This window comes from Brienomyrus brachyistius, chromosome 3, assembly GCF_023856365.1.
Source record: "Brienomyrus brachyistius isolate T26 chromosome 3, BBRACH_0.4, whole genome shotgun sequence".
NCBI lineage: Eukaryota > Metazoa > Chordata > Actinopteri > Osteoglossiformes > Mormyridae > Brienomyrus > Brienomyrus brachyistius.
Genome location: NC_064535.1, coordinates 29,342,394 through 29,362,154, shown reverse-complemented (window position 1 = coordinate 29,362,154; position 19,761 = coordinate 29,342,394). Strand labels below are relative to the sequence as shown.

The window sequence follows — 19,761 nt, the reverse complement described above, 5'->3', positions numbered from 1 at the left end:
CCGCGCGCCCCGACCTCGGGGCTCTTTTCCTTCGGCCAGCAGAACGCCCCTTTCGTGCAGCCGCCTGCCCTCGGCCAGGGCACCGGCCAGACCTCGCTCTTCAGTACATCGTCTGCCTTCGGCCAGACCGGATCCCTTTTCGGGCAGCCTGGCGGGACGGCGTCTGGACAGGCCCCGACCTTCGGCATGCCCGGTTCTGGGAGTCAGACCCCGTCGTTTGTACAGAGCGACACCAGGTTCGGCCCGCCGCCCTCCTTCGGGCAGCCGGCCGGGGTCGGTCAGAGCTCTGTCTTTAACCAGAACTCGGCTTTTCCCCAGACCTCTGCCTTCGGACAGACCGGCGGATTTGCTCAGCACACACCCGGCTTCGGCGGCTCTAACGCTATCTCCGCCTCCTCTGTTCCCCCCTCCTCGGGGTCTAGTCAACCACTGAGATTCGGACAGTTGTCCACAGGGTCTTCTTCGGTATTCTCCCCTGGAAGCGTTCAGGGCCGCGGATTTAGCACCTCAGAGTTCAGCTTCAAGCCGTCAGACGCAGCTGTGTTCAAACCTATTTATAGCGCCAGTCCTGAACCGGCTGTGTCCCAGGCTGTGTCCGAGTCTTTTGGTTCCAGCCCATCCAGCACCACCGCTACCAGTATGGACAGCAGTGGGCCTGCTCCTGCTGCCTCTGAGTTCCTTTCTGGAGCATTAGGTTTTAGCTTCTCACAGCCCATCGCAGTGTCCAGCAGCATCCTCCCCACCAAAGATGCACATCCCAGCACCACCCAGGAGTTCAGCTTCTCGAAACCAGCAGCACCCTCCGTTGGTGCTGGCAGTGGCCTGGGTGGGGGGACCTCCCAGGCCGCCTCTGTCTCCAGGTACTCTGCCTCTAGCCTCCATGAGCCCCGGCCACTGTTTGGTGCTGTCAGCTTTGGTCCGCTAAAACCCAAGACTGACGCTGGGGTTGTGTCTGGTGAGGTCCGTGGGGGGGGGCGGTGAGGGGGAGAATGCAGGGGAGGCAGCGGCTAAGGGTACCAAGCGGAAGGAGGAGATGGTGGAGCATTTATCAGAGGAGCCCCAAGTTGGTGCTGACTCCGCCCCCAGGCACCCTCCCAAGAGGCCCCTGGTCCGGGGCCGGGGGCCTGTCAGCAGCATCTTTCGCAGTGCCTTGACCAGCATCCTGAAGACACCGGCCCTACAGACCCGGCGAGAGCCGAAGAGGAGTGAGGAGCCACAGCCAGACTGGGGGGAGGCGGAGCACCAGGGTTCGATGGCACCGACCACCAGCCACTCACCCTCAACGCCGCCAAGGTCACAGGCCCCAACCCGGGAGGTCCTTGAGAGGGCGGAGGAGTTGGGTGAGTACTCCCAGGAAGAAGCACATTGGGTTCGAAGCCAAGTATAGTCTGAAAAACTGAACTCTGTGACACTTGCCACAGATCCCGAAACTGAGGCAGCATCAACAGTGAGACGTGCCCGCCGCCTGGACAGCACAGACAGCCTGGGGGGGATGTCACCCTCCGAAGCCATGGTGCTCCAATGCAAGAACATTCCAGCCAGTCTTAACAGCAAGGACATCCTGGGGGAACATTTCCGCCAGTTCGGACGTGTGCAGCGGATCTTCTGCAGGCCCCAGAAGAACCTGGCCATAGTGCACTTCCACGACCATGTGAGCAATGGCTTTGCACACCTTTGGGGGGGGGGCTTGGTCGCTGTACTCATTAGGCTGTGCTCTCGTCCATGATCTCCCGGGCTTTCCTCACTGACTTTTGGTATCTTTCAGGCTTCTGCTGCCAAAGCCAAGAAGAAGGGCAAACTGCTGCGCAGGCATGAGCTCACCATCTTCTGGCAGAGGAAGAAGCAGAGTGAGTGACTATTACGGTGCTCTCTATCTGTGCATCGAGCCAAGGCCAGGGCGGGGTCTTTGTGACTCGTTGCAGCCTTTCATTCCCATGTCAGCTGTTTCGATGAACTGGTTCTGTGTGTCTCTTAGGTCCAGGAGAGAAGGGCCAAAGGCCTCCAGATGACCCTGATCCTCAGAGCCAGGCAGGAGGCTTTGAGTCAGCCCCTGTCTGCAAAGCCCTCTCCAAATCCACCTCCGGCTGGTCCTCCAGCTCATCCCTATCCAGAGGGTAATCTTGTCTTTAAATCATTCTCTTACCGTAAGAGTAAATAACTCAATTTTACAATAAGATGGCCGGGTCTTTATTAAATTAAGTTAGGGAAGAAAATCACCTTTTTGAAACCCAATGCAAGTTCTTTAAAAAAAAAAAAAAAAATCTGGATCACTCTGGTTTTTTATTATGTATACATTTTGTTAGTTTTTTTTCCAAGCAGCTTGAGTTATGTTAGGTCATCTGGTAATGAAACTCTTTACCTCAGGCTCGGATTCGTGACATTAAAGTCAAACTGAGTTCTTTGGCTGCTATGCCCCCTACTGGCCAGGTGTTCAAAGGAGCCCAGGTTTTGCCAGCTTTTAGAAGCTCTTCAGCCTTTGGTCTGTCCCTCTCAGGTCACCAGCCAAGAAACCCCTGGCGACAAAGGCCCTGCAGTTTGAGAGTGAGCCGCAGATGGAGCCCAGCCCAGACGGCCTCGAATCCGAACATCTAGCCAGCAGCCTCCCCTCTCCCCTCTTCCACCTGATTGGCCAGGTAGCTGAAACCGCAGAGGAGAAGTATCGTCTGCTAGAGCAGCGGGACAAGATCCTGCGACAGGGTAGGTCCCCCTAGGGTCACGTTGCTGAGCCACCCCCCCCTCCCACCCCAAAGTGAATCGCCAGCTGACACGGTCTCCTCTGGCACAGCTCGGCCCAAGAGGACCGACCTGGATCTGTCCAAGGTGTTTGTGGGTACGTGTCCTGACATGTGTCCGGAGAAGGAGCGTTACATGAGGGAGACCCGGAACCAACTGAGCTCTTTTGAGGTCATCCCCAACACGGAGAAGGTATCACCACCCCTGCCCCTCTTTCCTAATGCTTCCCCCTCCCCGCCATGAATTGACAGACCACAGGCTGCAAATCACCCTCTGCACCCCACGCAGGTGGACCACACTGCTGCCATTAAGGAGTACAGCAGGTCCTCTGCTGACCAGGAGGAGCCCCTCCCCCATGAACTGCGGCCCCTTACTGTGCTGAACATGACCATGAACTACCTGGTTACCCAGGTCATGGACCAGGGTGAGGACAACTACCGTGACTGGTATGACTTTGTGTGGAACCGCACACGAGGTATCCGGAAGGTGAGCAACATTAGTCCGTGTCTCATTATTCCTGTGCCCTGCGGGCCTCGCCCTGATCCTTTTTCTGGGCCATCTGCAGGATATCACTCAGCAGCACCTGTGCGACCCGCTTACGGTGTCCCTTATTGAAAAGTGCGCCCGCTTCCACATCCACTGCGCACACCACCTGTGCCAGGAGCCCATGATGTCCTTTGATGCTAAGATCAACAATGAAAACCTGACCAAATGCCTGCAGAGCCTCAAGGAGATGTACCAGGACCTGGCCAGCAAGAACATCTACTGCCCTCATGAGGCAGAGTTTCGGCAGTACAGCGTGCTCCTGAAGCTCAATGATGGAGACATCCTCCGGTGGGTGGCTGGCCGGCAGTCGGTGTCCCGTGTCACCGTGGCACCTCTCCAGCTGACATTTCATTCCCTCCCTACCTGCAGGGAGGTGCAGCAATTCCGGGCGGAGCTCCGAAACTCTCCGGAGGTGAAGTTTGCCGTCCAGGCCTTTGCCGCTGTCAACAGCAACAACTTCGTGAGGTTCTTCAAGCTGGTCAAGGTGGCCTCGTATCTGGCTGGTTGCATCTTGCACCGCTACTTCGACCAGGTGGGGGAGCCGTTGCTCCGCTCCCTACATCCTCATCAGCCCCAATACCTCACTTACCTGGACCGCTCTGGTGCCCCCTACAGGTGCGCCGTGAGGCTCTGCGGGCCCTGAATGTGGCCTACAGCTCCCGTGGTTCCACCACATTCCCGGTCGAAGACCTGGTCCGGATGCTCATGTTCCAGAATGCCGGCGAGGCTTCGGACCTCGCGCTGCAGTATGGGCTCGCGGTCGATGCAGGGTAAGGCTGGGCTGTGCTTCGTTGTCCCTTTTGTGTTGGGGGCAGGGTGGCTTATCTCTGATGGGGGTGCTAATCTATGATGGGTGGTATATTTTATTGAAGCTCTGCCCTCCCCCTAGCATGGTGGAGCTAAGCCGGACAGCGTACCAGGAGCCTGAGATCCAGCCACGTCCAAAGCGCTCTGTGGCCATCGCAAGGAAGCGGGAGGTGCTGGTGGGCCAAGTGGTCAACGGCGCGCCACTGCCCAACCCACCCCAACACACACCCGTCAACAGCTTTGACAGCCGCAACAAGTACCGTGGGGATGGGCAGCCAGCGGAGGCAGGCAGTGTGCCCAGGGCTGGTGCGTCTGCACTCCACCTTCCGCTAACTGTTACGCTTCGTCCACCTTCTGGCCTCTGATTGTAATTTTGTCATTTTTCCTGCCCACGCTGTAGCAGCCTCCCCTCAGAGGCCCCCCATTGAGCTGGATGCGCGGGCCCTCCAGCACCGATCCAAGATGCCGAGCGACCCAGCGGAGTCAGCTGGCCTCCCTGGTAGAGAGGAGAGTGGAGCACTTGGGGCATCTCCGTCGGAGGCACCACCAGTCGCCCCACCTACGCCTCCCCCACCGGAGCCCGTTTACACAGAGCAGGTGATAGATTGCTCATTGCTGCGTGTCAACCCAGTAGCAGTGTGTTGGTATTGCCATAGTAATGACAAATAACCCCCCCCCCCCCTTGCAGGACATCGCCACGGAGGTAGAGGCCATGCTGGAGGAGGTAGTGCAGGCCGAGGTGGCTGACGTGGCTGCCACCGAAGCCGAGTACATCTCTGCTGCACTCAGGTAGGAGCGTGAGCCAGATAGGGAGCAGTGGCCTCTAGAGGGTTGTCACACTCAACCAACACCAGTTTGGTGATGTGGATGGGTTGTTGCAGCATGTGCAACGGCCAGGTGGAGGCAGTGCTGAGTGAGGTGGTGGAGCAGATGCTGCGGGAGGTTTCTGCTGCCGAGATCCAGGCAGAGAGGGAGCATATCGCTGAGGAGAAGCGCAGGATGGAGGAAGCCAGGTAGGCCTCACCTGTCTGGGCTGGGGAGGAGGGGTGGGTGCATTTTGAGGGGATGTGCCATCTGATGGGCCTGTCTCTGTCAGGAGAAAGCAGGAACACGAGGAGCTCCTGGCCCGGCTCAGCAAGACACTGTGTGCCGAGATCACACAGGAGGTGCTGCGCGACTGCATCGTGGAGACTGCCTCAACAGAGATCAGGTACTGGTGAGCCAAGGGGGATCAGAGGTCATAGAGAGTGTTCAGATAACTGTATATAGGCTGAACGCATGCCCCTTCGTGCCAGGCGTGCCCAAGAAGAGCAGGCAGAATGTGTGGCTCGCAGCTCACAAGACGTGTGTGAGGTACTGCTGGAGGAGACGCTGTGTGGTGAGCTCACCCTGCTGGCCCAAGACGTCCTGGAAGCAGAGCTTCTGAGTATACGCAGGTTCATCAAAAGGTAAGGGGCAGTGGTAAGGGGACCAGATATTTTGCCCACATGCTCGCCGACAACCGGGCTTCACCCTGTGCATGTGTTGCAGGTGGCGTGATGTGGTGGCCGTGCGCAGGCAGCTGAAGCGACAGATGCGTGATTTTCCTGCTGCCCCTGGCTGTGTGGACCCCCGCTTCAGGCTGCAGGCCTTGGCCCCCAGTGCCCCCCCCTCACCCTGCCTGGACAGGCTGGCCCGGGGCGTGGTCAACCTGGGGCACGCTGGGGACCTCTCTGTTTCCTGCACCAGGTACATCTCTCTCACAGCATAATAATGCTGACCTAATATTCATAATAGAGGTGCACCGATCCCACTTTTTCAGTGCCAATATAATCCTGATACCTGAACATAAGGTATTGGCTGATTATGAGTATGATCCAGTACCAAAGCTCTTTTTTTTTTTTTCCAAGCTAGTAAATACAAATGGAAAAGAAGTTTTAATTAGCCCACAAGAAACATACATAAGATACTGTTCCACCTCTTTTGTGCATCTTGTATTGAGCATTTTTGAGACATTTTGCAGTTGTTTGAATATCTTCACAAGTACACCCAAGTGGCATGCGTCACTTTTCACTGTGATAGCAGCACCTCGTGTATCAAGCTATAGCGAGTGCGCAAAACAGCCCAAGCTGGCTTCCAAATCCATCGCTTTTTTTCATATTACTTGCATTGCCTTAATTGAGTGCACTATTAGTGGGATTTTCCACTGAATGTTACTTTGTTTTTACAAAGATCGCAAATCGCTGTGCTACTGGTTGTTTCAAGCATAAAATTCTTCCAGGTTTTAGACATGTTAGTTTGCTTCGCAAGCATGCAAGTTGCATTTGCTACCATCACCTGATCCTTCCACTACAAAGGACATGCACATGACGTCATAGCAGGGGAAGTCACTGCACTCACACACACTGAGTGTCAAAAAACCGAGGAAGCGTTAACGTTCAGCTTGAATGCCACAAAAAATAAAAAAGGGGGGAAAGCTGTTGTGCGATTTGATTGTACCACTCAGTATAAGAAGAAATAGACTGGCAATAACTAAATAATTATTGAACATGGATCGGTCACATGTGGCCGATGTCCGATCCGTCTGATTAGGTATCTTGAATATTGGATCGGGGCACCTCTGCTGAATTAGACAGTACTTCCCAAAATGACTTCCGTCCTGTCCGTTTATTTTGCTGGCCATTGATTTGCTGTAGTGTTAAGTGTACCGATGCTGACACTCTGCTGCCTTCTGCAGGTTGGCGAAGATGCGAAGGGAAACCGAGCATCAGATGAAGGTTCACTTGTTCTACCAGCAGCTCCTGAGGTATGGTGCTACTGTAGAGTAGCTGTTAGCCATCCATCACTCTCCATGTGCTCATCTACATCTCCATCCACTTCAGCGAATCTGTGTGGGGGCCACTGGACCTGCTCAGTCTGGTGGCAGCAAGCGTCTCGAACCCATCTGACACAATCTTCTGGAAGGCAGCCCTCTTGTTGCCAAGTGATCATGAAAGAGATGCCAGTGTTGCTAACCAGTAAGTGGGGGAACTGGGTGTCGTTCGGGGAGGGATTGGGTGTTAGTTGGGTTTAGAGGTCCTGGAGCTTACATTTGTGCCCCCCTCCCATCTCTGATGCAGGATTTTGACAGAATGGCTGGAGTCCAAATTCGGTAACTCGGAGAAGCAAGAACACAGGGAGATGGTCCCCAACGGACACATGCAAACCTTGAGCATCAGCAGCGGCCTGCGGAGCGTGGGGGAGCGCATGCACACAGTGCACGTGTGTGTGAAGGTGTGGCAGATAGGGGGGAACTTGCCGATGAATATCGACAGGCTTCATGCCCCTGTGTTGCATGTTCTGTCATTAATGTTAGTCTAGCATAGCTTAACATAGCCTAGCATAGTCTGGCACTATGTGATATTAGCAGGTCCTGTGGTAACACAGATGTTTGCGAAGGGTGCAAGTGCAGGAAGTGAGGCCATGTTTCTCACTGTGGGTCAGGTGGCCCGCGGGCCCCTCAGCGAGGAAGGCCAGTTGGCATTGGAGAAGCGGAAGGGGCTGATGGGCATGGGCGCCCTGCTGATGCTGCTGCCCTCGGCAGTCAGTCCCGGGGCTGATGAGGAAGACGGGGACATCTTCCTGTTATCCGCCCTGCTGCAACTCCGGCAGATCCAGCAGGCTAATGCCTGGCCACAGGCCCTTCCTCTGGTGGTGGTGGTCCCAGGGCAGGCTGGGCACAGGGCCAGCGATGAACGGCTAGAGGAAGGTGTGACACTAACCGTGTCTATGACAACAGGTGTCGCGTGGGATTCGCTTACTTTACTTATAGCATTTCTCTTGAGGCTATGTTTACGTATGCAGAGCTAATACAGTTGGTTTGTTCCTCCTGTCTGACCATCGGTTTCCTTTCCCTGTAAGACCTGATGCTTCAGACACTCATTGAGGAAGGTTTGATTTCAGAGTACATGTTCGTCCATATCCCCGAGACCACGAACGAACCCCAAGGATCCGAGCAGGTGAGTGTGCATGTTGTCGCTGGCCTCGGTAAGATTGAACCATCCCATTGACCATCACCCCCGTCTCCCCGCAGATCCGCCATGCCGTCAGGTGGCTCGCTGCCCGCTCCACGGCACCAGCCCGGCTCGTCTCGCAGACGTTGGTGCAGGATGTGGAGGCCGGGCTCTGCCGCGAGTTTGCTGGTAGGCTTCACCGTGATCGGAGGGACCGTGACATGGCGGGACTGCCCTCCCAGGGCCCTGCACCCGTCATCGGCCTCTACAACACTGTCCTGGCTTTCTTGGCTGGCCTTGTGTCGTCCCCGAGTCTGGCTGGCCTCTCCTGGCCCGTGGCAGAGTTCTTGGTGCCAGGGGGTGGTGACTGCCTACCACATCTGCTCTGGAACTCGGCTGAGCACCTGGAGTGGCTCCAGGGGGCAGTCCTGAGCCTGCGGCTGCCCGACTGGCCGCTGCCAGCCGTGGGGGGTATGTCCATGCCTCAGATTCGGAATTCGGACTTCTTGCTAAGTGGCTGCTTCTTAGTCTGTTTCCTTATATTTCTGCTGCTGCCACCGCTCCCCCCACCCAGCTCCTTGGAGCCAGCTGGTTGCCTCCATCTTCCAGTACGTATCTCAAATCCCATGGTCCCGCCACAGCCAGCCACTCCTTATGTCCCAGTTGGAGAACCTTTTGGAGAGGCTGCGTCAGGACTGTGTGGGCCGAGGTGGGGGGCCGGACAAGGAGCCCACTTTCTGGGAGGTGCCCTGGGACGAAATTGTCATGCTCTGTGTAGAGCACCAACTCCGGGACTGGAACCCTCCTGGGTGCCCCGTGAGTGAAGGTGAGGGGGGTGGGGTGGGTCTGACGTTTGGGGGGGCCTACTGGGGATGCCATGCAGGTGTGAACCTATCCCACCATCTTCAGATGTCATCAGTGACGACGGAGAAATCTCGGTGTATTTCCTGAGCGATGGGCTGCAGGGCTTCATACCGCCGTCCTGCTGGGTGGATGCCGTAAAGCAGACGCACAGGGACAAGCAGCAGGGGAAGGCAGGGTAAGAGCCAGCCAGCCATGTAAATCTAACACATTCCAGATAGGACTGTTAACAGTGACCTGCAGATTTAATGAATATTATTTACTATTAAATGGAAGAAGAGGGAAAGCCATCAGCTTCCAGTCTTGCTCATATCCCCAAGAGTGGTGTACAATACTGGCTTCTTATCCAAAGTCTCTGCCATTGCAGGTGTCACCAGAGCATGTGGCCTCATCCTCGACTGGCCAGGCCACGTCTTCAACAGAAGCTGTTTCACAGCATGGTTGAGGACCCTGAGTCCGGATCCGGTGTTGCCCCTGTTTTGGATGCTGCCTCCAGCCCCCAGGACCTCCTGGCTCGCATTGAGGAGGAGAAAGAACAGAGCCGCAGGTCTGACAGAGAACAGACATGCTACACACGTGTACTCTCTCATGTGAGTTGTGGCATAAACATTGAGCCATTTCCTGTTTGACTTGGATCTGCAGGTTCGAGGACCAGCTGCGTACCTGGCTTGACGTCGAGTCCCTGGGCCCTTCCTCTTCCTCCTCACCACTTTTCTTGCCTTCTTTGTTACTGTCTGTACCGGAGATCGTAGTGCCCTCCCCAAAGATGGCTGCCCCACCTGCACTTGCCCTGGTATTGACCCTGCGCTACACAGTTGCTCACATTTTAAGACCCCAAGTACCCTGTGCTCATCAGTTGAGACTGTTTCTGTGCCCATTTTTGTAGCAGAAGGAGCGCAGTGTCCGCAGTGACCAGGCCAGGGGAGCTGCCAGTTCTATGGCGAGGCGTCTACAGGAGCTGGAGCAGCTGATCTCTGCAAGCCGGGAGGAGGAGCTCGCATGTGAGCTGAAGCTAAGCTGCCTTCTGGACATTGTTGATGACTGAGTGTCATGTGACCCACCTGATGTCTGCCGTTGACTGCCACAAGTTGTCTCTCTTATGCCTGATTTCTGCAGTATATTTAGTTGTGTGGTACTTGTGCATATATTGCTTTGAAGAGTATGATGTACAGTAATTTACACAACATTGGGAGTGTTGTAACTGGGGGAAAAACATGTCATAGGAAATGGACAGTTTTTTAGGGTTTTTTTTTTTGTGCAAATTTTAAATATTAAAATGTTATTGTATTTAGAAACCCATGGCTATTTCTTTGTTTTTTTTCCATCATGAAACTTTGTTTATTGTACTTTTAAATTGAATCACAATTTGCTGCAGAATCTTTAAAACCTGTGACGTTATTTGCCCATATTAGACACTCATACGTGGGGTTGTTACTGCTGTTTCTTTAACCTTGTGTATTGTTGGTCAAAATTAACAATTTAGGTAATATCTGCATTGTACACCATTGCAAAAGTATGTCTTTTTTTAGATTCTTAAAGAAATGTCATGCAGCTCAATTATATATTCATGTAATTGAACTGAAGATCACAGCAGTTCACTAAGCAGTCTGCCACTGAGTTCCTTTTATAAACTGGCTGGCTGGTTTTTAAGAAAATATGCCCGTGGATGCCCTACAGGTGGCAGCAGGGAGCCATCTGCATATGTACAGACAGTCTGCTGGTTAAGAATATTCGACTGACTTGATGTAGCTAAGATATTTTGCATTTAAAAGCAGATGGCCATAGATCCTATCATACTAATTTAGTTTAAAACTATTTTTAATATCAAACATATGCATTACTTTATGATGCTCATGAAAACATCACCCTGCTTTATTCTTTCGTGGGCTTGAGGTACAGTACTGTATGCAGTTATTTTTAATATTACTGTACTATAATGTTCTGTAGTATTACTCTTCTCACACCAATAAATTTGACTTTAAGACTGACTTAGGATGGATCTTCTATTCTGGGGACTTCCTGTATTCTGTATGATGTTCATTATGAACTGCTTCCTCTGATAGTTTTCTGCTTGTTGAAATAATGTCTACCTGCCCCTGCGCTCACTGTCATGTAATTCTGTTATGCACTTTTAAATGCAGGGAGCAGATAATCCCTCCCCCCCCCCTGCTGACTGTTCCAAATCATGGGTGCATGTTACAAGTGCGGAACATATTTTAACTTAGTACTAACTTAGCATCATATTTGATCTGATTCGACTGAATATTCCAGGTTTCCATCTCTCATGCATCTGGTGTGAGGTGTTTTCAGACTCTCAGGCTGGCGCAAAGAAATCTTACGGCAAGTCTATTTTACACTAGTATAAACGTAAAATCAGCGACACCAAAGGCGTTAGAGTAGTTTGCAAAACCTACAGACTATTTAAAAGGTAACACAACTGTTGCATACGTTTTATATGCGTGTTATCTGGGTGTGCAGACTTGTGGCGAATTGAACGTCTCACTCCGGTCAGCTGAGCAAAGTTGGTAACCTTGGTATTGTGTGTAGGAGATTCGGTATAACTATAATTTCGTTCTCCATTTGCATGCCCGAAGTGTCTTTAAGTGTTATGTAGTTTTGCCTGAAACGCAACAATAAAACAAAGCAATTAAAGCCAATCAGTTGCTCAAATGCTGCTGTGGTGATTGAAGAACTTTTGTCGGAAGTGGGATTCGAACCCACGGCTTACTTCGGAGAACAGAATATCCCTTGCGTCGGAAGGCCAGTTACGTCGTGCGTGGTGTCTGAGACCGCTCGGCCATGCGGCAGTTTCCCGTTAAACCGTAAGGAGTAGGTTAAGTCCAGCCTTGGCCTCCAAGCTGACGTTTTTCTACATATGTGCTTGTGTATCATGGACAGTAAGAGGGGGCAGGCAAGGAGAGAATTTCTCTCTTTGGGGATCAATAGAGTGTTATTATTATAACGTCTAAAAAGTATGATGGTCTGTCGATGAATCAATAAGAAAATAAATGAAGTCGTTTTCGCGAACACGCTGGTAAAGCCAGGGGCCGGACCGACTGTAGGGGGCGTGGCCAGAGACTGCCTGCTGACCATAGCTGTCAAGTCTCCCGTTTTGGCCGGGAAACTACCGTATTTTACTTCTCTTTCCCGCCGTCCTCCCGTATTAGTATTTTCCCGTAAATCTCCCGTATAATAATATATATATATATATTTAAAAATTCTTCTGCCTCTCCAAACTGAACTGTCAGTAGCCTCGCGAGAACTGCCACCTGCATAGCCTGGGTGGCAGTTATCGCGAGATTAGTGCCAACAGCGGGAAGGAGAAAGGAGAGAGATGGATGGATGGATGGATGTGTAGAAGGAGAAGGCGTCCCTGCCAAGAAACAAAGAAGTCATGTAAATACATCGGAAAATGGGACGACGAATTTACTTTCCTAAAGAGGAGCAGGATGGGGCACAGTCACGCGTTCTGTAAGATTTGTAAATGCGATTTTAGTGTCTCCCACGGGGAAGGAACGATGTCAGTCGGCATGAAAAATCCAAGTCATTAGTGAATGACAGAGAGCCGCATGAGTGAACATGAAAAATTAGTAGAAAATGCGCAATGAAAATAAAATGTAAATGACAAATGGTTATTTTATATTTCTTGTACACCTGTCTTAAAATGTAAGGGATACTGGAGCCTGGTTGCGGTGGTGGGATGGCTCTCGGCGGGTGCCGGAAAATTTCCTTTATTTTCAAATCCAAACCTTGACAGGTATGCTGCTGACTGTTCCAAATCATGGGTGCATGTTACAAGTCCGGAACATATTTTAACTTAGTACTAACTTAGCATCATATTTGATCTGATTCGACTGAATATCCCAGGTTTCCATCTCTCATGCATCTGGTGTGACGTGTTTTCAGACTCTCAGGCTGGCGCAAAGAAATCTTACGGGAATTGAACGTCTCACTCCGGTCAGCTGAGCAAAGTTGGTAACCTTGGTATTGTGTGTAGGAGATTCGGTATAACTATAATTTCGTTCTCCATTTACATGCCCGTAGTGTCTTTAAGTGTTATGTAGTTTTGCCTGAAACGCAAAAATAAAACAAAGCAATTAAAGCCGATCAGTGGCTCAAATTCTGCTGTAGCGATTGAAGAACTTTTGTCGGAAGTTGGATTCGAACCCACGCCTTACTTCGGAGAACAGAACACCCCTTACTTTGAAAGGCCATTTTCGCTGCGCAGGAGGCTTTAGACCGCTCGGCCATGGGGCAGTTTCCAGTTGGACTGGAAGGAGTAGGTTAAGTCCAGCCTTGGCTCCCAAGCTGACGTTTTTCTACATATGTGCTTGTGTATCATGGACAGTAAGAGGGGGCAGGCAAGGAGAGAATTTCTCTCTTTGGGGATCAATAGAGTGTTGTTATTATAACGTCTAAAACGTATGATGGTCTGTCGATAAATCAATAACAATATCAATGAAGTCAATGTTTATGTAAAGAAATCAGAATTCAGGAAAAGCCAGGGGCCGGACCGGAGTGTAGGGGGCGTGGCCAGAGACAGCCTGCTGACTGTTCCAAATCATGGGTGCATGTTACAAGTCCGGAACATATTTTAACTTAGTACTAACTTAGCATCATATTTGATCTGATTCGACTGAATATCCCAGGTTTCCATCTCTCATGCATCTGGTGTGACGTGTTTGTCATACTCTCAGGCTGGCGCAAAGAAATCTTACGGGAATTGAACGTCTCACTCCGGTCAGCTGACCAAAGTTGGTAACCTTGGTATTGTGTGTAGGAGATTCGGTATAACTATAATTTCGTTCTCCATTTACATGCCCGTAGTGTCTTTAAGTGTTATGTAGTTTTGCCTGAAACGCAAAAATAAAACAAAGCAATTAAAGCCGATCAGTGGCTCAAATTGTGCTGTAGCGATTGAAGAACTTTTGTCGGAAGTTGGATTCGAACTTGGGATGCCTTACTTGGGAGAACAGAATACCAGAATAGAGTAGGTTAAGTCCAGCCTTGGCTTCCAAGCTGACGTTTTTCTACATATGTGCTTGTGTATCATGGACAGTAAGAGGGGGCAGGCAAGGAGAGAATTTCTCTCTTTGGGGATCAATAGAGTGTTGTTATTATAACGTCTAAAAAGTATGATGGTCTGTCGATAAATCAATAAGAAAATAAATGAAGTCGTTTTCGCGAACACGCCGAATTATAACTATAATTTCGTTCTCCATTTACATGCCCGTAGTGTCTTTAACCGGCTGCACAAACTGGATCCGCCTCCATTACGACACAACTTTGCCCTTATTGGCTTAAGAATTTAGTCACATACATGACGTATATCTGCTATTTCTCCCGAGAAGCAGGTAAAGCAGTGGTAACTGCTTTGTAGTTAATTTACCTGGTAAAATTAAGTTTAAATAAATGATATAAATACTGTAATAGTACTCGTGAGCTTTGTTTATTTGTTATTAGTTATTGTAATGTTGCGCTGCTTTATTTGTTTAATCGTCTAGTCTGTGGAGACATTCAAGTTAATCAAATAAGAATTGCACTGTACACTGTACATGACCATAAAAACTTTGTATCCTTGAAATAAATGTTTTTGATCTTTTCCTTGGCAGTTATCTTTTTACACAGGGCCTCTATGTACACGATAGTTTTTTTTTTCACGACTAACAGTATGGATCAGGAGTTGGTTATTGTAAAAGAAGTAATGTGCATGCAGGTGATATTTGTATAGATTTATCCACACCCTTGTAGCAGTGCTGCCATTGCAGTCAGATCTCGCAAACTAGGAGTATTAGTTGTCTTTATTTCTCTTTATTTCTTGACGCCAACCCTCTCCATTAATCCGGGCTTGGGACTGGCACCTACCTGAGCTGGCTTGCTCCCTTAAGTGGCTGGGTTAGGCTAAACTATATATATATATTTACCAAGACTACAATAAAACATCTCGAAATGTGTAGTCTAGCAAAACGCAGTTTAAAGAAGGTAGCCTACCTGGCGAAATTGCAAACAAATTAAGGGCGTTAGGCAGCCTTTAGATCCTACCCATCATGCACTGCAGTTTTTTGCTAATTCCTCAAATGGAAAACTGTCCATCCATCCATCCATTTTCCAAACCGCTTATCCTACTGGATCGCGGGGGGTCTGGAGCCTATCCCGGAAGCAATGGGCACGAGACAGGGAACAACTCAGGATGGCGGGCCAGCCCATCGCAGGGCACACTCACACACTATTCACTCACGCATACACTCCTATGGGCAATTTAGCAACTCCAATTAGCCTCAGCATGTTTTTGGACTGTGGGGGAAACCAGAGTACCCGGAGGAAACCCCACGATGACATGGGTAGAACATGCAAACTCCACACACATGTGACCCAGGTGGAGACTCGAACCCGGGCCCTAGAGGTGTGAGGCAACAGTGCTAACCACTGCACCACCATGCTGCCCCCTAAATGGAAAACCATTAAATACAAAAGGAAAACAAAAGTGCTGTAAGACTGTATACTTATGTGTATGTTAGTAAAGGCTGTAGCTGACACAACGGACCCCACTAATTAGAAAGGGGTAATTGTACACATGTGGCATCCAGTATGTTCTTCTATAACAGTTTTTAAAAAAAAAAAAAAACTCACATTACACAAATTGGCACTATCAAAACGAGGATTATGGGGAAAATGGGGACTGTGATGGAGATTACATACACGTAGGCATGGTATTTAGTTTTTTTTTAATCTGGTCACCTTCCAGAGTAATTGTAAACTAAAACCATCTTCACCCTATTTGATTCTTTATAAATGGACAATCAGTCGTGCAGTAAATGGGGGTATAGAGAGACACAGAGCTTGTCTAACAAGAAACCCTGGGAAGCTAACATTAATAGGGTGGGTATGGATAGCAAAACCATTGATACAGATTACAGATTTATATCTCACCTGAACCCTGGCGGGCTCCGTGCCAATAGGGGTTGGGATTAGGGTTAGTTAACTTAAGTAGTAATATTGATGTGTATATTCTCCTATTCTCCAGTCAGTGAATCGTGAAACGTAATGTTAATATGTTTCTATACCTATATGTTCTGCTTAAAAACCCATAAAGGCAAGCACAGTGTTTAGACATTCTGTTACTTAGACTAGTAAACACTAAGATCCTTCAGCTTTCAATTAACCTGACACAACAGTCTAAACAACAAATGTGTGCCATGTCATTTGTCATCTTTACATCTTGTATCCTTTATATGGTAATTGGATTTTCAAGGTGGAATTGCAGGTCGATCATTTTAAGGATCTAGATGTAAACCTCCCTGGTGTTGCTTTAATATTTTTTTTGCACAATTTGCTTCACACACTTCCTCCAGCAGAGAAGCTTACAATACTACACCCCACCAAATGACTGGATGATGCCTTTTTATTTAAGGTCTGGCTGTGAGCCTCGATTACCGATACACTATCTTCAGGCTCCTGCCGGGATCAGTCAGTATGGTGGACCTTTGGAGGAATGGGTACAAAACCATCAGGAAAGTTTGCAGGTGCTTCAAGAGTATGTGAAGGCTTAGTTGGAGGAACAAGCCACACCACGAAATCGGAAACACAATGAGTTGGTTAATGATTAGGGGTTTGATGAAGGTCAGCTGGTGTGTTTGCGGAACCATGTTCGAGGTAAAATACAGGATCATTGGGATGCCTGTTTGTATATGGTAGTTCGGTGTCCCCAAGATCAGGGTGCAGTTTACTCTGCAACTCCAATGGAGGGGGACGGGGTTGTCCGTCAAGTTCACCGAACAGAGTTGCGTCCAGTACCACAGGGGGTTGTTATGTCAGGGGAAGATGTTCTGGTAATGTCTCCTGAGTCTGGGTTGCCCACAGGGGCAACAGAAATGGAATCGGATGAGGACTCTGTGGTTTTACGGGGACAGGGCTGGTGGGAGGGGTCGCAATAGAGCATCCACAAGTAGGCCTCGTATAATGGAGGAGGTTATGTCCCCCCCGAGGTGTAGAGACCAGTTAAACGTTCGGTGAGGTCCACCACTGGTCATCATACCAACCCTTATAAGTTACCACGGTCAGTGAATGATCGTTCGGTTGGGGAGGAAGACCAGTGGTTTGGGGATAGAATTCTTAGCTGTGATCGTTGGGTCATCAATTTCATTTTGGGGGATGGATTGTAGCCAGGCAATTATAGGCAGGTATAGGAACTGCAGTTCGGACTGGAGGCATAGCCGGGGCGAGATGGCTGTGCATGTTCCGATGGTAGGGCATATTGGCAAAGGAGCAGGCACGGGAAAGACAGGCAGGGTCCTGATAGATTTGGGGGAGCATCGGCGGGCATATTGAATTTGCAGTGTAGCAGCCTTTCTGTTTGCTTGTTTCAGGGGTGAACAATCTTATCCGCAAAGGGCCGGTGTGTATGCAGGTTTTCGCTGCAACTCCCTAATTAGATTTCTAATTAGAGGACTGATTAGCTGAAGAGTCCTCATACCTGGTTTTGAAGAGCTGACCTAAAGGTTACCCCAAAAACCTGTTTTTTTTTTGTTTGAATGGGGCAGTGAGTCATGGGGTAAACTACTGTTCTTTAGGGGTTTTCAAGGTGGAATTACGGGTCGATAATTTTAAGGATCAGGTTGTAAACCTCCCTGGTGTTGCTTTAATATGTTTTATCTGAGGTTGTATCGTGTATTATCAAGCCAGCCGGCTTAGTGGCCTCGGGAGCGGGGTTTAGTGGGAGCAGCTGGCTAGTTTTATTTTCTTTTTTGTTTGTGTCTTTTTCTTTGTTGTATGTATATTTTGGGTTCATTATTAGGCAGGCTGGGCCTTTTGGCACCTGTAGTCTGGGTGCTGGATTGCCCATAGGGGTCTTTTTTATTGCTGTGATTTGCTGTGTCATTCACTAGTGTGATTTGTGCTGGATGTGTTTTTAAGGTTGTGCTGTGGCGTGTACCTGAGCAAACTTTGGGCAACCTGTTCTCTTGTTGGCTTTATTGACAAAGGGTGGATTAGTCTAATTACGGCCTGCTACAAATAGCTGCATATAACGTATAAAAAAAATCACCTTATGGGTGCTCCGTAGGGTAGCAAGATCTTGAGTTTTTTTTACAGTACTCGGGTACGTTTTAAAATTTTCGACCAATCAGCAAACATTATTCTGACAGCATAGCTGGGAAACCAATGAAAAGTGAGTGCAACGTTCTAGAACTTGACTTCGGGTTGACGAGCTGGGTAAAAGAGCTGGGTACTGCTTCAAGGCGTTCAGTTGGCGCTACCTCCTGATAGAGTAGCACTGTACGGCTCTTGTTCCGTAAAACAACATCAAAAGGATGAAAAAAAAAACAATATTTAAAGAAGACGAAAAAAATCAATTTTTAAAGAAGACGAAAAAAACATCGTCTAAAAAAATAAGCCAAAAAAATAATATCCGAAGAAGGAAAAACATGCAAAGTAAAAAAAAACAAACAAAAATAAAAAACAATATCCAAAGAAGAAGGAAAAAAACATCCAAAGGGAGAAAAGAAGAACTGAAGGGCCAACGAGGTAGGAGGAAATACAAATTTCGTTTCAGCACCGTTGGAGTGCCAAGCCGTGAAAAGCATTTGGCCAGAAGACAAGGTAAGTGTTGTATCTGTTATTTTAAAACAGCGCTTTTCAAAATGCTGCTTTATAATCGTTTGAGATCGTTAGCCAGTGTGACAGCTGAAGGCTTTTTGAGTTTACCAACATAAAGTTTTATTTCTGTATTAGGACATTGTCAGGAACAATGATGTGTTCATCGCTATGATGTGGTCAAAAAGCGATGCATTGAATCTTAGAAACATTTGTGATTTTTCAAACGATGCTTTTCCTTTTATTTAATCAGTAAAATTTCCATCGGTTTTATATAGTGCCCCTTGAAATATGTCTTTAGCTCATTTTCCGGGCATTTTACTAGAATGCATCCTGAGAAATACACAAGCTCTGCTGCATTTCCGTGCCTCGATGTTTAGTGCCGAGTATAATTGTTGCAGTTGCCTTTTATATATTCCATGAGACCTGTTGGTACCAAGAGAAGTGTGAGACTGTCAGGGTGAATTTATCATACAATCGCACGCATAAATACCTGAGGGTTGCCAGTCCTTTTGCGTTGTTACAGGAGGACTAGAGCTGACGAGTGTGTTTCTACACACTATCAAGGGCATTGTAGTACAGTTTTCTCAGGTGGGAGAATGCTGCCGATCTCCTATTTGACAATACAGCCCTTGATATATTAGAATATTACAGAACTAGAAGCCTTTTGCAAGGAAGAATGTGAGAAAATCCCAAGTACAAGAACTGAAAGCCTTTCAGCTGGCTATAAGAAGCGCTTGTAAGCTGTGATATCTGGCAGAGGAGGTGTTACTAAGTACTGATTACGTAGGGTGCCCAAACTTTTGCAGAGTGCCATAATAATGTTTTTATTTTGTAATTTTGTTCAATTTATGGCATAAAAAGTAACTATTCATCAATGTTTGCTGAAAATATTGTGTATTTTTCCCCCAGTTCCTAAAGAGACTGTATTAACTGATATTGTTGCTTTTGTAATTGAAAAGATGTTATTTGTCAAGGGGTGCCAAACCTTTGCATAAGACTGTACACAGTGTGTGTATGTGTTTATGTGAGTGTGTGTCTGTGTGTGTGTGTGTATATATATATATGTGTGTGTGTGTATATATTTCTGTATATGCATGTGTATATATATATTTATATATAGTTCACACACATTCAAACTTATTTGAATACACATTCAAAATTATTTTTATTATTATTATTTTCGTTTTTTTTTTTTTTTTGTGTTTTAAAATTTTTTATTTTTGCAATGGAAATAAAAATAAAGCAGTCC

General features: G+C 48.5%; 1 protein-coding gene across 1 annotated transcript; it reads left to right on the top strand.

Annotated features, from left to right (window-relative positions):
• The first annotated feature begins 1,015 nt into the window (after positions 1-1,015).
• On the top strand, positions 1,016-10,819 carry LOC125738661 (germinal-center associated nuclear protein-like). Its single transcript, XM_049007850.1, has 28 exons — positions 1,016-1,340; positions 1,422-1,651; positions 1,766-1,847; positions 1,976-2,114; positions 2,495-2,564; positions 2,664-2,697; positions 2,786-2,925; positions 3,022-3,219; positions 3,299-3,567; positions 3,649-3,811; positions 3,895-4,049; positions 4,169-4,392; positions 4,487-4,683; positions 4,775-4,875; positions 4,968-5,099; positions 5,183-5,296; positions 5,382-5,534; positions 5,617-5,788; positions 6,970-7,082; positions 7,185-7,338; positions 7,549-7,813; positions 7,966-8,063; positions 8,138-8,528; positions 8,632-8,883; positions 8,967-9,096; positions 9,286-9,465; positions 9,561-9,711; positions 9,805-10,819. Exons 1-28 carry the CDS (start codon positions 1,034-1,036, stop codon positions 9,961-9,963), a joined length of 4,773 nt encoding a protein of 1,590 aa, XP_048863807.1. The 5' UTR covers positions 1,016-1,033; the 3' UTR covers positions 9,964-10,819.
• Positions 10,820-19,761: the final 8,942 nt, after the last annotated feature.